At 30.5% G+C, this 16701-nt stretch overlaps 2 protein-coding genes across 2 annotated transcripts in view; both read left to right on the forward strand.

Annotated features, from left to right (window-relative positions):
• Positions 1-11574, forward strand: part of LOC143197969 (discoidin domain-containing receptor 2) — a 623414-nt gene extending 611840 nt beyond the window's left edge. Inside the window, exons 17-20 of the mRNA XM_076406850.1 lie at positions 8063-8155; positions 9088-9229; positions 9749-9900; positions 10308-11574. Coding sequence (XP_076262965.1) covers positions 8063-8155; positions 9088-9229; positions 9749-9900; positions 10308-10470 — 550 coding nt within the window. The 3' untranslated portion in view covers positions 10471-11574. The remainder of the gene's footprint in view (positions 1-8062; positions 8156-9087; positions 9230-9748; positions 9901-10307) is intronic.
• Positions 11575-14464: 2890 nt separating this feature from the next.
• Positions 14465-16264, forward strand: wcd (U3 small nucleolar RNA-associated protein 18 homolog wicked). The gene has a single exon (XM_076406851.1). The coding sequence runs from the start codon at positions 14578-14580 to the stop codon at positions 16051-16053; it is 1476 nt and encodes a 491-aa protein (XP_076262966.1). The 5' UTR covers positions 14465-14577; the 3' UTR covers positions 16054-16264.
• Positions 16265-16701: the final 437 nt, after the last annotated feature.

Raw genomic sequence — 16701 nt, forward strand, 5'->3', positions numbered from 1 at the left:
TGCTTTTTAGGAAAATACAACTGACCTGTATCTTGGCATGCCATTGTGAAAAGTGTGGTTATAAACAAAATAATACAGGGTTCCGAACCAAACGATGAAAACTATTAAATTATTTTTGGAGACCGAAACTTTCCGAGAAGAACCGAACGCCCCACGAATTGATTTCGATCACCGCGAACGGAGACATTTTCGATGAATCTTTTTTTCCGAATTTCCACGAACGTTCGCTTCGTTCAACTCTGTACTCACCGTAATATTATAACACCGACGGATATCATTTTATAACATCAGGGGTGTGCAACTGCAATGGTAAGTAGTGGGGCAAAGTTTCGCTTAGTCCAATCATTGGCGGCGCTGACAACGCGAATTTGATTGGTTACTTTAAAATAGTTATGTAGAAACCTGTAAGGAAAATACTTTGCTTTGATTGGTCTGCCATTTCCCCTGATTATTTTGTGACGTCACATTTATTGGCCAATAGTATTTAAATAAAAATCAAATTTAAATTTTAAAATTAATTTATTAAAATAAAATCCTATACAAATATACATAAGTGTAAATAATATAAATATATATAAACAAAAAGCAAAAGAAACAATTATGAACTCTATTCTAGGCAATATTAAAATATCTATAATTCTTCTATAAAGCCTTCCCATATATGTTTAGTGCCATCAATTTTATGGGATCTATTAGAGTTCTAACTTATCTTGATATATTGAATGTAAACTTTAAATCCTTTCCTGTTGATATTACATTAACTTCATTAAACCAAAAATACAATCAAACCTCAGAATAACTTAAAATTTTGTCTTGAAAATCATTATGGATTGGACAGTCGAAACACTAAAAATTTATGTGTTTTTTAAAAATATTTAGATTTTAGAGTATTTAATCTGTGGAACTACTTAATTTAGAATATAGACAAATATTGTATGTTGTCTCTTTTTCAGAAGTTTTGTTAAATAGTCTGAAATAAGACTAAAATACAATATTAGACTTTTGTTTTCCTCAGAGCAAAATTCTCTGGAACTGAAAATATAGACACAACTGGTGATTTAACAACCTCAAGTGGTACTAGATCTCCCGTTAAAAAAGAATATAAGTTATCTAACATGTTCATCTTCTTCACAATTTTCTCCGGGAGAATGATGTGAAAAAATTGAAATGATGAGCCCTTTTAAAAATTTCTCGAACATACTAGGGGAAAGATGCTGTTTCTACCTCTATGACCTCTAATAGATCCAACAAAATTCTTTAAGCAATCTTGGTTAAGATTTGTTAAACAAATGTAGTTATTTGTAAATTTAGACAAAATAGATTTCTTTATGTTAATAAATCCCCTAAAAGTAGCAATTAAATTTTTAATTGATGGCACCATAACAAATATTTTCTTAACAAGGCAATCAAATTTAAATATATAATTCCTCTACTATAAAATGATTGAACACTGATTGTTCTAAAAAGTTAAAGTATTGCAAATATTTTAGAGATATTTTACAATTAAAATTAATATTTATTACTACTAATTATCCAGTTATATTAATTATTACCTTCTTGTAAGATTTCTTTATGTAGAGACATCACATTGACAACATACGCACAACTTGGTAGATTAATTGAATTTTATTACTACTAACATCTTCATAAGTTTTTGAGTTTCTGTAAACAAACAATATATAAATAGACATGTAGTAGATAGATAATTTTATATGTACCTGATAAAACCAATGATGGATATGCATTTACCCAAATACCTGTTCGTGAAGGAAGGATAATTCTAAATTTTTCACTAATATGTCCATAACAAACGCCATGACGTTGATATATTTGCATTGTGGTTTATCCAGGTAACTTACTATTATTTACTTGATCAACCCATTTTTGGAAAGGATCGAGATCATTCTTTGGGAAACGATGTCTAATTTCCGTAGTAGAATTTTACCCCGGTACACTACATCTTTTACTACACTGACGTATTATCATCAATTTTTATATTATTACCCCATAATAATTAATGTAAAACAGAAAATATGCACAACGTAAAACGAAAATTTCGTGATCTAAACAAAAACCATAACCTACAAACAACAAACATAAAAATGGACGTCCATAGAAAATGCTGATTTCACACAATTTGATCGACCAATCACATTTCATGTTAGTGGCGGCACCTGGAATTTAAACTGCGCTACAGTTGATTGAACTAAACAAAACATTTCCCCAAGGTCGCCTATACCGTGAAATTTCTATTTTTTCTGTGTATAACATTTAGGTACACAAAATAGACAGGTGAATTTGTTTTGTAATAAATCGAGGAATAATAATACTGAAAACTGACATTAAAGTCGAACAATATGTAAAATCGTTATTTTTAAACCATCCCTAGACCCATATGCAATCCGAACCGTTTTTATTTCGAGTAGACAAAACCCTATCCTATTACGGCGCGGTCGAATATTCGGAACGAAAGCTTTTAAACAGTTGAAAATCGACAGGTGAATATCCTGAATGTATATTGAATCCGATGCCGCTTTTCTGTGATTGATGTGCACTGATGCAGATAGCAATCGTTCTATTAGTTTATTGCAGAGTCAATTGAGTGTTCGCCATATTGATTCCATTAGCGATGGGATAATTAATTATAGTTTAGGATTTCGCGTTTCCACGTCCGAGGTTTAAAATAATTCGTGGGGTTCGGTCTTATTCAACTATTAATTAATTTTCTTTGACACCGGTTGTTTTTGCGACGAGACTGTCGACCGATGGAAAGCCCTATCCATCATAGCCGTCCAGAATCCATAGATTATAATTATTTAATTACAGTTCTAATTATTAATAACCAGTGGAAGTATTAAAATTCTTTAGGAAAATTACACGTTGTTTTGGACCTGAGCAACCAAAAGCCGTTTATAAGGTAAACTGTAAAGGTAAAGGGATTTTTGTAAATTCGTTTTAGAATAAGACAATATTTCCTTCTCATTTTATTTTAGTTAAAAAGAGACACAATGCTGATTCGTGTTGAGTTCGAACACGTAAACGGATGAGCCTGTGAAAGTCGACGGTTGTCAGACGTATGCAAAATTCTTGAAAACAATAGTGACAAGATTATAACTCTAACCTATAAATTATTGCGGCTCTATAACTAACTGCAGTTTTTAGGTGTACTATAATGTAAAATAAATTATATTCGATAACATTTTTGTTCAATTATCTTATTTAGATTAGAATTTTGTTGTAAGTTAAAGCCAAACTGAAATAAAACTCAGAGTTGATGCGACAACATTGCGACGTTTTGATGACACCAATTTAAATGACGTATGTACAAAATAACTTTGAAAAGACTATATCGTTTTCGAAATATTCAATAGATTCATTATCTTACTATTTTCGACTATTAACGGCCATTTATTGAATATTGAAATAATATATATACATAATTTGAAGTATTGAATATTGAATACTTTATTGAAAGAAAAATCGATAGTAAAACACATTTTTTTGCCAAAATTATTTTTTTTTATTCAACATAATTCTCTTCAAGGGTGATACAACGATTATAGTGACCGTCCAACTTTTCAATACCATTTTTGTAGTACGAGTTGTCCTTTGCGTTGTCACATCCATTGTCACATATCGACGCAAAAACTCGGGTATATTACGCTTGATCTTCTTCAAACAATGCTCCGAATCATCAACTCGTCGTTGTTTTTGGTCAAAAGTGAGCTCGCGCTTTGTCCATTTTTCACAGAGCTTTCTCATACAATGATTATAATGACCGTTCAGTTGATAACTTTAGAGTGTCTGGTATTTCATTCCATTTCAATTTACGGTCATTCAAAATCATTTTGTGGATGTTTTAAATGTTTTCGTCGGTAACAATCTCTTTTAGGCATCCACTGCCTTCAGCGTCTTCGGTGCTCATTTCACCAAACTAAGCATATCAATCCTTGTTGGTTAATTTTCTTGGGGCAGTGTCCGGAAAGTCGGCATCAAGCCAAGTTTTTGCTTCAACTGTATTTTTCCCTTCAAAAAGCAATATTTTATCAACACGCGAAATTCCTTTTCACAGTAACAAAAATTGCTTCACTCAAAATGCTATAATTCACAAACTAATGATCCGACAACTGCCAAATTTATACGCGCATCTTTTAAGGGTTAGGGCTATCTAAGAACATATTGATTTAATTCTAGTAGCGCCATCTATGTGTCAGGCCGGAGACATTTCAATTGACCTGTTGCACTACACTAAACAATATTAAATGCTTTGATTATTTTAAGTGTGCGTCCTGTTCTGGTGCTATCAAAAAGATGAATTACTTCGATAATGAAGTATGTCATGTCTCTTCAAATCACTTTCAAGTTTTCTGAACGTCATTTGTTATATCTACCAAATATCCCGGTATGATTGAGACAAGAACAACTACTCGATACGAAAAACAATGAAAATTTCTTTTTAATAAAATAATACAGATAGGGAATATATTTTGATTTACATAACAGTAAAAAAATTAAGTTTCGACTGCAATAAAGGATAGTTTTTTGCCTATAATAGCAAATTGATCGTCGTTATATCGGTAGTTCAAAGAAAACATGACCTTTTGCAAGCAAAACTCGCTTATTTTATTTAAAATGGTTTCCTTGAGACCCTAGACAGCGATTTGCGACAGAAAAAACATATCGAAAGAGTGTTAAAGTATTCTTTTTACCTTCGATTTTTTTAAACAGCCATAAAATAAGCAATGGAAATTCAAGTTAATATAAGACACAGTTAACGATTAAAATATGACTTAACAGTCAATTCATATTGAACTAAATATAATAAAACCTAACATAATAATGAAGAAATGAAATTCAATATCGCCTGCATTATATTTGGAACCTTTGGGACATCGGAACCATCGGTGCCAAGCCCAAACAATACAAAAATAATAATATGATTTTGTATCATATACACAAAATTAAATTACAAACAAAACAAATCTAATTTGTTGCTCGTACCAACTTCAAACTGATCAGCTGGTAATAGTTATAATAATATTGTAAATAGATAAATAGGTTTAGGTAGGTATTAAGCTAAATTTTGTGTATATAGTAGAATATAAAATACGTGTAGTAGATAGGTCAAATAAGTTTTTATTTATGTTTATTTAATTACTACAACGATTATTAAACACATATTTTATTTTAAAATGTCTTTTTATGTGTTAACAATCAAAGTTTGATTGTTTTTTACTTTTTAATGAGTTCCTTTTTTATTTTTTGAAGTCTATTCAATTTTCTTAAAAGTTCTATTAAACATACATTGTAACACAGCCAACATACAACATAACCGTAGAAGCCAGCAAGTGCATTCGTTGACTTAAATCAATAACTACTTGAAAACAATCCAACTTTCCAGTAGCTCTATCTAAAAGTTTCAATCTAAAGTATTCGACAAGTATAAAGACGGAAAGGAGTCAAGGAACGACGAAGAGAATCCGAAATTATCCGACATCTGTTGGATAATGGTAGCGTTGGGAACTATCGACTGAAAACAGTCGAAACAGTCGATAGTCAAAAAACTAGTAATTATAAACTACAGTAGGTACTATTTTCAATCAAATGCACGGTCCTAGTCCTAACCCTTTCCTGTATAAATTGTGAGAGAGGAAAGGACAGAGACAATTGCTTGGGGCAGTTAATTTTATATTTTGCAACTTAAATAAATTACTGAATACTATTATCATGCAATTAATAATTTCGTTTTAAACGAAGTAGAATTACTTTTATATTTGAATGTTTAGTGGATCTTTGAAAAGGAATGGAATTACTCTATGGAAAAGAATAATACCCCACAAATGTTTATCGCATTTTAATATGTTAATTGCTATTTTCAAATAATATACTATAATAAATATAGACAATACAATAGAACTTGAAAACTAAAGATGCACAATAACCATCAATAGTAAATAAAAATTAAACATATATCTAATCATAGTAAAAAATTAATTCATAACATAATTAAAAATGATCACACAATAACTACTACAGCTTTTTTAAATAAAGTAATATACTACGAAGTAATTCTCAACACTAGATAATAGTAATTCTAGCGGAATATTTTTGACTCGGTTGCAGCTAGAGCGTGAAAAACTATTTCTGTTATAGGATAATGACAATTCCCTATACAGGATGGTCCTTTTTCGAACGTTTTCTCTCTCGCATACCCTATAAATTCTCTTGTGGAGAAATCTTTATCCGTTCGCTAGTCTCCCTTCGGCTAGAATTTGATTTGGTTTCACTCGATTTTTGTTAACGACTTTGCCCGCTATTCCCCGGCGTCTCCTTAACCGAAATCAGAAATAATATAACCCCCGGTTAGATATATAATGGGAAGAACTTTTTGGGGGTTTTTCTATAAGGAATTATCTACATTTTTTATACGTCAAACACCATCATTTTGGTTAGTTAACTAATATAGCTACTATAAGATCAAGGGAATATCAATATCAGTCTTTCCTGATAGAGGGCTTTAAAGTCGCATATCTGTGGTAGTACTTATTCAGTAATTCAATTCAACAGAAGCACATGAAAAACGCACTACAATTTTATTTTGCCACGTTGCCAGTTGTCATCAAGATGTTTAATGTATTGCCTGCCGCAATTTGTAAAATCGTTTTAGAATCAGACAATATTTTCCTTCTCATTTTAATCTAGCTAAAAATATACACAATGCTGGCTAATTAATTTGAACGCGTAAACGAATGAGCCTGTCAATGCAAAATACTTGAAATCAATAATTATAAGAGGTTATAACTCTAACCTCTTAAGACATTTATGATGACATTTTTGTTAATAATTTTATTTAGATTAGAATTTTGTTGTATGTCAATGCCAAACTAAACTAAAACTCAGAGTTGATGCGGCAACATTGCGACGTTTTGACGTCACAAATTTCGATTACGCATATACAAATATACTTTGAACAGACTATAGAATATATTTTCTTGGGTTCAAAAATTAACCTAGAATATCGCGTTAAATTCAAGTTTATTTGTAGAAATATCATCTAAAATATAATAAAAGTCATATCAAGGAGTATTTATAAAAATATCTAATTTTAATATAGTTTTTGCTATAGAGAAAAAAACATGTAAGATAACAAATATAATTTATTTATCAAAATATAAAGATTACAATAACAAGTTAAAGTTACTTTAAACCAACGCATCTGGATCTACCACAATTCTTACCAACAGAGGCATCCGTAACATTGTTGTTCGTTCAATATTAATTGCACCACACCACCAAATCTTCTATAGAGTCAAAATCAGTATTTCTTGTTCAATTTTCACCAAATTTCGCATCGAATAGTATTTCTCAGAACTTTTAACTTCACCCGCTTATTTTTGTTTAAAATATAATGAATTTACTGCAGAACTGAAATGGCGACATCGCACAATAACGTGAAAACTGTCGAAGTTAAGCGAGTACATACAATGCGTCACTTAAAGTAGCCTCTATCTATTTTCTATGGCAACTATTTATAGGACGTTTTAAAGGTCACACTCCATTTTTGATACAATGGTAGCCTAAATCATTTATTTGCTCAATAGTTTACTTTTTTGAAAAAATAAACTACACTGGTTTATTAACCGAACCAAACATCGGGCATAAAACAGTTTTGAACAGAACTAAATAAATCTGTCAGTGTGTATTAAGTGGTGTTTTAACAAACATCTTCTCAAAAACCGACAGAACTTAAGATCAGTATAATCATTAACATTTAATTATATTAGTATTATTTATAATAAACAGTTATATCGTGTTCTTTATTAATCTTACCTATCAACAGGTTAACAGACAATTTAACAAATGAACTAATTATTGCTTTAGCTTATGTCATACATCACCATATAGCTGCATGCAATGCAATATTAGATTTGTATTAAGAGGTAATGTGATTAAACTCAATATATGTATATTGTTATATAATAGTATCCGACATAACATTATTCAGTGGTAAGCCTGAACTTTTGTGCCCACTAGATCTAATTATGTTCTTGTTTTGTTTCAGTTACGGATCCTTAATCTACGTAGCCACACAAATAGCTTCTGGAATGAAATATTTAGAATCTTTAGATTTAATTCATAGGGACTTAGCTGCCAGGTATGTATAACCAGCTATAAATTATTAATATAAACATAGAATTTCTTGTATATTCAATTTTAAATTTAAAATTAAAATGTATAATGATAAAATGGCGAATGCAGTGGTATCTTTCATTTTTAAACTTGATAAAGAAATGATTCCATTAAATGTTTGTTATATTAGCCCCCACGAATGATACTATAATTATTTATTATTATTATATCAATATTTATCAATAAATGTCTTTTCGACTAAAAATAATTAATCTCTTGTCATGATAACAATGGAATAAAAAATTATCAGTACGAAATGGCGAAGGCTTCATTTAAAAGTAATAAACTTAAAAACTGTATACACTAAAATAACTGAAAACAATAACCATGTAGGGTGACATATTCTAACACATCAATAACTTTACATGCTATATACACTTTTCATATAATTGAGACAAATATCAACAATATTTTGTCGTGATTATGTACTCGACAAAAACCATCAGCTTTTTGTATAAACGCTGAATCCAATAAAAGATTACAGAAATAAATTCGGGTGTATATATTTTGACAGGTTTATTAATCATTCGCTTTCGCATTTAAACTTTTGTCATAATTCTAACACAACACAAATAAATCACGTCCAAGTCGATCAATAGAGGATTTCCGGTCGTACCGTTTTTTTCCACCCTCTTCTCGCTTTTAAATTATCGGAACGATTTTCATTTTATTTCCATAATTCCGAAATACGAATGAATCGGCTTATTAATCCATGCCTTGTTTGAATATTGCCAGTTAATGATAATAAATTCGCTTAACAACACTTAATTTTTATTTTAATTTAATTTAAACGAAAATAGAACTATACAAGAAAATCAAATAAATTTAATGTCAAAATCTAGTTATCTGGAACAAATCATACACTTGTTTTATTTATCTTCTGTTCCATTGTTTTAGGAATTGCGTAATCGATAAGAATTTCACTGTTAAAGTGTCAGATCATGCGATGTATTGTGACGGATATGAAAATGAATACTATATAAGCGACACAAAAGCTCGTTTACCCATACGATGGATGTCTTGGGAAGCACTTTTATTGGTAAGTTTGAATATGAAATCTAATGGCGATCGAAAACAGAGTGGGCTTTGATTGATTAAAATAATTATGACATTATGGCGAAGTAAATTTTATAAATTATAATATATCTAAACTTATTTATAATAATTTAATATATTGAACCAATTCATTTCTTGCCTAGTTAACCATTTCGTATCTTATGTGAGGTTGCTTAACGAAATTGACGCAATAACAACGATAAATCAATCAAAATTTGAGCAAAATGAAACCTTAATCCGGCAATAAGCTAGTCTTACTAGTTGCTAGACAGTTTCGATAGGAATTTATGAGTTGCCGCGAATTTAAAGATCTACGGGGACCCATCCCTTCGATCTACCAGGGGAATATTATAATACAACACCCTCGAATCGAACACTACAACTCTGATCCTCTTTCGCCTCCAGCTGATATTAATATTTAGTTCAAATCTTAATATAAAAGTGTATGGATTTAATTATTACCGAAAAATCGCTGTCATATTGTTAAAATTTGTTTATGCAGGGACGACAAACAACAAAAAGTGACGTCTGGGCGTTTGCCATAACTCTATGGGAAATTCTCATGCTGTGCACCCAACAACCATATGCTGAACTAACAAGTGAACAAGTAGTTGAAAATGCAAATCATTGGTACCAAAACGACGGCTGTCAAAGGTAGGAAATATGATGTTGTTATACATAGTTAGTCATCTCACATATTAAAAAAATAAACGAAAAGTCATCTAATGTATTGAAAGTCTTCAATAATGGTTTTGTTATAAAACTGTTTCAGAATTTTTCAGAACAAAATATTTTCATTTTTGACACTTCTCCAAGCTGTATAATTAGTTGCCTATAAATATAATTGAACTCAATTACATCAACACTTTAAAAATGTGTCTCAATATTAATATTATTCTTAAATATTGATAAATAAACTCTAGAGTTACTTTAGAAATAATTTTTAAGCTTAATTATGCTTAAATATTTTTGTTGTCGCAGTGTATACTTAGTTGCATACAAATAACAAGTAATTTTAGAAATATAATTTTAATTATCAATAAATTATCTCCTTCTTTTAGATACTTGCCAAGACCTGCATTGTGTCCCAGAGAAATATACGATCTTATGGGAGAATGTTGGAAAAGAAATGCCGCTGATAGACCTCGTTTCTCAGAAATCCACCTCTTCCTTCAGCGCAAGAATCTGGGGTTCATGCCCAACAACAATCAGCAGATAGCATAAGAACCTTTTATTTCTGAACTGATCTCGCACCATTCTCCGCATTTACTGATCATTAGAATCGATCAGAGTTGCGACGTTGAGGGTTGTCTAACCATTATTATTATAAACCTCGACAAATGTAATTTGTTTTATTGTCATGTACGAATTACAAATTCTATTCCAGTTTGGTTGTATCGGGACTCAACTTAGAGCAGATAAAGATTTAAGATAACAAAAGAGGAAAACGAACAAACATACAGGGCAAATCAAAATATCGATCCGACAGACATCGTTCAAGCTTGTTTTTCGATTTTGCCGCGTTAATTTCCGACAAAAATCCCAAGGCCTTTACGTAAAATCGATATTTTTTTTGACTCCCTGTATTATACTTATAGTTTTACATAACGATCTAGGGATAGGCGTATAAGATGAAAAGACTTTTAATATGACGTTTTTCTTTTATTAAATGTAAGTAAATATCCATGATGTTACTTGTTAAACAAGGTTGTCGTATAACTATCTGGTATCATGACGCGTTTTTTTCGACGGGTTATTGTATTGGTTTAATCATTTTAAAGATACAATAATGGGAAACAGGAACTAGTGCCGATCTGAACCGATCTACGACATTCGACAATAATCGGCTTTCAGTGGATCTTTCATTTCACCAAGTTAATATATATCTACGGATGTTCGAATTTGCAGGACATCTAATAATTTATTGTTAGGTTAGGTTTTTCAAGTATCTCCGACCAATAAGCAGTTAGTAAAATTAAAAGTTCTAAATGTATTATAGACTCCACCTACTGAAGTCCGATTATACCCGAGTGATATAGCTCGGCACATATCGTTACCGGATTACCTTATTATTTACTAAATGCTGGCATTTAAAAGTGAGGTTATACGACAACAATATAGTTATGAATAAATGTACGAAACCCCTATGTGATATAGCGCATGCCGTTGTGCTACTTTAATTCATATCGTGCTAAAAATGAGATAGATAAACAAATGGTAAATACTAATCTCCATGTATGTAATATACTTGAAAAATATTCTGTGTGACCAAATAAAAATAAACCATTATAAATGAACAAAATAATAAAAAATATTTTAAAAATATAATATTTTGGTACAGTTAATTAGAATATAGATGTATTATCAAACATTGCGTTAATTATCGACTAACTTCGAAAAAAGTCGATCCTATAGTTTATAAATACTGTGTTATTGCATGATATGTTTTCGCAACATTATTATGTAAAAAGAGAATCATAAATGATGTAACATTTTGTAGATCCTGAAAGCAATGCTCAAAATTGTACAAAAAAAAAACGTGTCTACCTGTATTGATATCTGTCAATTTACTTTCCCCCAATGTAGACTGTAAATGTTGTTTCCCCGCTGGATTGTGTTGTTGTTGACTTAAAGAAGAATGTTTTTCAAGTATTTGTTTACTGTCCGAACTAAACTGTGTAATTTTATTTTTATAATCCATTAATTCTACGTATGTTTGTAATATACATTTTTATAAAGTAGGACCATAGTGAACCCTACTGTCAACGTTTCAAGGACAATGAACAATTTGGAATTACCTTACTTCTAACCATAGTGACAGTATTTAGATGTACATTTTCTAGTCAAGGACAATGTGTAGGTTAAGCTATTCCCCATATAAGACTTCAATGTAAAATAATTCGCGTTAGACTTAAGGAGTACATTTTTTTAATTTAATCAGTTCGGCGACCCGCTATCTAGCAACGAAAACCGCGGGTATTATATTTATAACAAAAGTACACGTCAAATTTGTGATTTTTGAAAATAACAAATATATTAGTGTAACACTTCATCACTTGCAATATTAACTAAAACCTCTGTAGCGCTTTTAAAATTTGATTATTTTAATTTTTACTCGCTATGATGGATATAGCTACTTAAATTGTTAACGAAATAATAACAATTCAGCTAAAACATATTTGTCACTGTCATTCAAACTATTTTGGGTTGCCTACCCTTAAAATTCAAATCAAATTAATACATTTATAACTTTTTAATATATCTTAGTATTTACAATATCACCCTTCTGATATTTCTACTTACAGCTTATATCCATCTAACCAATCATTATTAACATTACTACAAAATATTACAGTTTAAGGTAATAAGAATCTAAATGTCAAAAAAATTAGTTTCAAAACTAAACAGAACATCCATTAAAATCAATTTTCTTTGTATACTGTATAAATCTATCCTCGGTGCCGTACATATTAGCGTTGTATATAAGGTACACCCTGTGTATATATTTAATATTTCTCTAATGTAAGTATATATATTTTCGTTTTATGGGATATAAGGGAAATATTCGTTTTTAATTTTAAGTATAATTATTATCGTAGTATAAAACAATTCGTTTCCTAAATTGAAAGCAAATATTGTCAGTAATAATTACATTTTTAATACTACAAATCAATCTTTTAAGAAACAAAAATTATAAATTATTTTGACTCTATATATTTGAATAAAAAATATATGTTTTTATGTAATGACATGTAGTAATAAACTAACCTGGTGTGACGTATGTAGACGGATGAAGTTATCGTGCGATATATCATTTTTCTTGACATTATTATACATTGACATATCACTGACAGGTGTCTATTCATAATATGTTGGAATATTGAATATTTTCTGTTTAGTGGTCGAGGAATATATGGAGTCGAAATAATTTCCGATGTTTTTGTTGTAGCATCAAGACAATCAAGTGCGTAACTTATGCTTTTAGAAAAAAGGCATAAATTAGCATCACATAGAGATCCCCGATTCCCCAAAATTAAAATCGACAGTAGTTTTCGAAAACTTCCTCAATGTTTTGCACTGTAATACGATAAGACGCTTCTTTGCAGTCAAAGGATGATTTTTGAGCTTCGAAAAATTTAGCAACGGTTGTACGGTCTGTCACCGTTTGACAGACAAAACAAAAGAGATACGTGTCACGTAACCAGCGCTTGCTAAAGCATTATTAATAGGAAACTTTATAATTTAGTGTTACACAATAACTATAAGCCTAATGTAAAATACATTTTTTTTAATATTCATTACATTTAATTTTAAAAAATTTCCCCAATATTGAGCAAACAACCTGTCAATACAGAATGTCAGTTCGTATACAATGGGTGTATTATACTCTTACGGTTGTTGGCTTAATTTAATATAGTTGGTAAATGTAAGGAATTTCTTTGTACTTTTTACTCTTGTCGCCCATCATGTAATTACATATTCTTAACTTTTCATGTAAACATTTTTATAAATGTAGAGGTTTAATTGTAATACATATCATTATGTTAATTTTCGAATTCCCATGATATATGACATATTCATGACATTTCTATGTGTTTTCTGTATATACATCAAGATATGTTTATTTATTATTAAAATTAGATATTAATAAAACACACCACCATATTAAACCATGTGTTTTTATTCAATGCACCAGGAAAAGCAAATATATATATATATATATATATATATATATATATATACACGGCAACATCAAGTACTACAACAAAGAAGTATTATGAAGGATAATTTAAATTAAAAATTAAGTTTACGAATTAAACCAGAAACAGAAAGAAAAGTTAGACAATATAAAATAATGTAATCGATCGAACAGTAATAACTAAAAAACATCCGCTAACGACATATATTTTCCGAAAGCATTTTTATTATCATCCCCACAAACCCCAACTATAAAAATTCAATTGCAAACAAATAACTAACATCAGCACCATCTATTGGCATTTTCAGCGTATAATCCTGCACATTTATATAGAAATTTACTTTTTTTGTTAAGATAATAACGATTTATGGTATAAATCTATAAGTATACTAAAATAAAATATATCTAATATACCGAATAGATAAAATTGCATAAGTAATATCAAATTTATTTAACCATTCTTTTAAAAATACATGGAGAAGTAATTATATTGTTGGTTTCGGAACGCACACTGTCAGAAAATTTTTGACATTTGTCGAATTTGGTTGTCCCCATATTATTCTTACTATTTAATTGTGCTTTTACATAGTTTCTTTTATTGATTCTTGTGGCTTTCGTGATTCAAATAAAAAATGTTCAAACAAAAGCGGAAAAGGAAACACGCTGTTATCGATACCAACGCGGCAGAATCTGGATCGGACGATTTAATTCCACCGAAAGAAAAAGTTCACATTCGCGATGTTGAAGATGAAGAATCACATATTTTATTTGGCGATTCGAAATCATTTTTAAAGAGCCTAGAAGAAGCTGCAAAAGAGCCGGTACAAGCAGGTGTTACAGTTGATTCTGGTATTGAAAGCGGCACATCCGAAGAGGATATTCCTGAAAGGAAACCAGCATGGACTGATGAAGATGATGCAGGCATTGATGTGAGAGCTGCATTGAAATCACAGAGCCGTAAATTACCTTTGGGTGGTATAAATAGTCTGGATAATAAGTATTCTGATTTGTTGAAACATAAGTATGAAACTATAGTGGGTACTCCAAGTTGGGCCAGTCTACATAAGCCTAAAAGTGAACCAGATGATGATATATTGCATTCAGCAGGGTTTATTCAAAAGTCTACAGCAACAACATTGCCTTCAAAATTGTTGGAATTTAAAAAAATTAAAGATTTAAATTGTGAAACATATACCGAAGGACCATACATCAATTCAGTTGAATTTCACCCAACATCTAGTGTAGGATTAGTAGCAGGTAATAAAGGAATTGCTACGTTGTTTGCAGTCGATGGGAAAAGAAACAATAAGTTACACAGTGTTGCTTTTGAAAAATACCCCATATTTTGTTCAAAGTTTGTGAAAGGAGGAGACGAAATTATATTAGGCTCTAGGCACCAACATATATTTTCTTATGATTTGATAGCTTCAAAAGCTTTAAGGTATAAACTTCCTACAGGTGTAACACAGTGTAAAAAGTTTGTTGTCTCACCTGATACACAATATTTTGCTGTAGTAGGTAAATGGGGTGAAATTCATATTTTTTCATCGATAACCAAGGACAAATTAGTAACTCTACAACAAAATAGCGATGTCACAGCACTAGAATTTAATGCTAAAGGTAATATATTGTTTGGACATTCTGATACTGGTGTAGTAACGGTATGGGATATGAACATGAGAAGAGTTCGACATAAGTTTGCAGATGAAGGATGTCTTCAAGGAACAGCACTTGCTGCATCATCATCAAATCAGTTTTTGGCTACCGGTAGTGCGCAAGGCATTGTAAATCTATATAACATGGAAGATGTGTTGAAAACTAATAATCCTAAACCTCATAAAACTATATATAATTTAACAACCTCAATTTCTGATGTAACATTTAATTCCAGCAGTGAAATGCTGTCATTGTTTTCGTCTGAAATTAAGAATTCAGTTAAAATGTATCATATAAGATCAAACAGTGTATTTAGTAATTTTCCGCCTTTTGAGAGTAAATTAGGTCATATTAATTGTGTTAGTTTTTCACCGGGTAGTGGTTTCTTAGCTCTAGGAAACCGAAAATCTGTTGTATCGTTATTTAGGCTAAAACATTTTAAAAATTACTAAGTTAAAGGATATGTTGCGTTAATCTAACTGAAGATATTTTTGTACCATAAACTTAAAAGCATTGATGTAGTTTTTCCATAGCTCTTTTGATATGTAATCGATTTTAATTTAAGTTAGTATGTGTATACTAATGTTTTAAAATATACCAAAATGTAACAAACTTTTTGTTTACCATGTTACTTAAAAAAATAAATTTGTTATTTATTATTTAGCAGTGACTTTTCCCCCCTAAATCCCGACAGATAATAATGGCATTAAAGAATAATTTTGTGGGCATTAACAGTCGTACATTTTCTACGAATATGGAGCTTGAATTTCCCGCCAAATATCTATTGACGTCACCAACATGATTAGCAGAATAAAATAGGACGGAGTTAACTCCAACTGACTCTCCAGTAGACAAAACAGCAACTAAACATTTTTGGTTGCTGGCTACAAATTAAATTAATTCCTATGGAAGACGGCAGAGTTTATAGTTTGATAGATTTGGAATTCTGTTTCATACGCTTTTCTGCATTTGACCTGTACACACCCAACGCGCAGTCGTTCACGCTGTTGCCAAACTTCGTCAAATATGTTTTAGTAAAATTAGTTAATAACCTTAAATGTCGATGAAATTGTAATAACTACAAATTGAAAATAATATGG

Source organism: Rhynchophorus ferrugineus, unplaced genomic scaffold (genome assembly GCF_030347505.1).
Source record: "Rhynchophorus ferrugineus isolate W39M unplaced genomic scaffold, kcgeb_rfMv2 rfM6, whole genome shotgun sequence".
In the NCBI taxonomy this organism is placed as follows: Eukaryota; Metazoa; Arthropoda; class Insecta; order Coleoptera; family Curculionidae; genus Rhynchophorus; species Rhynchophorus ferrugineus.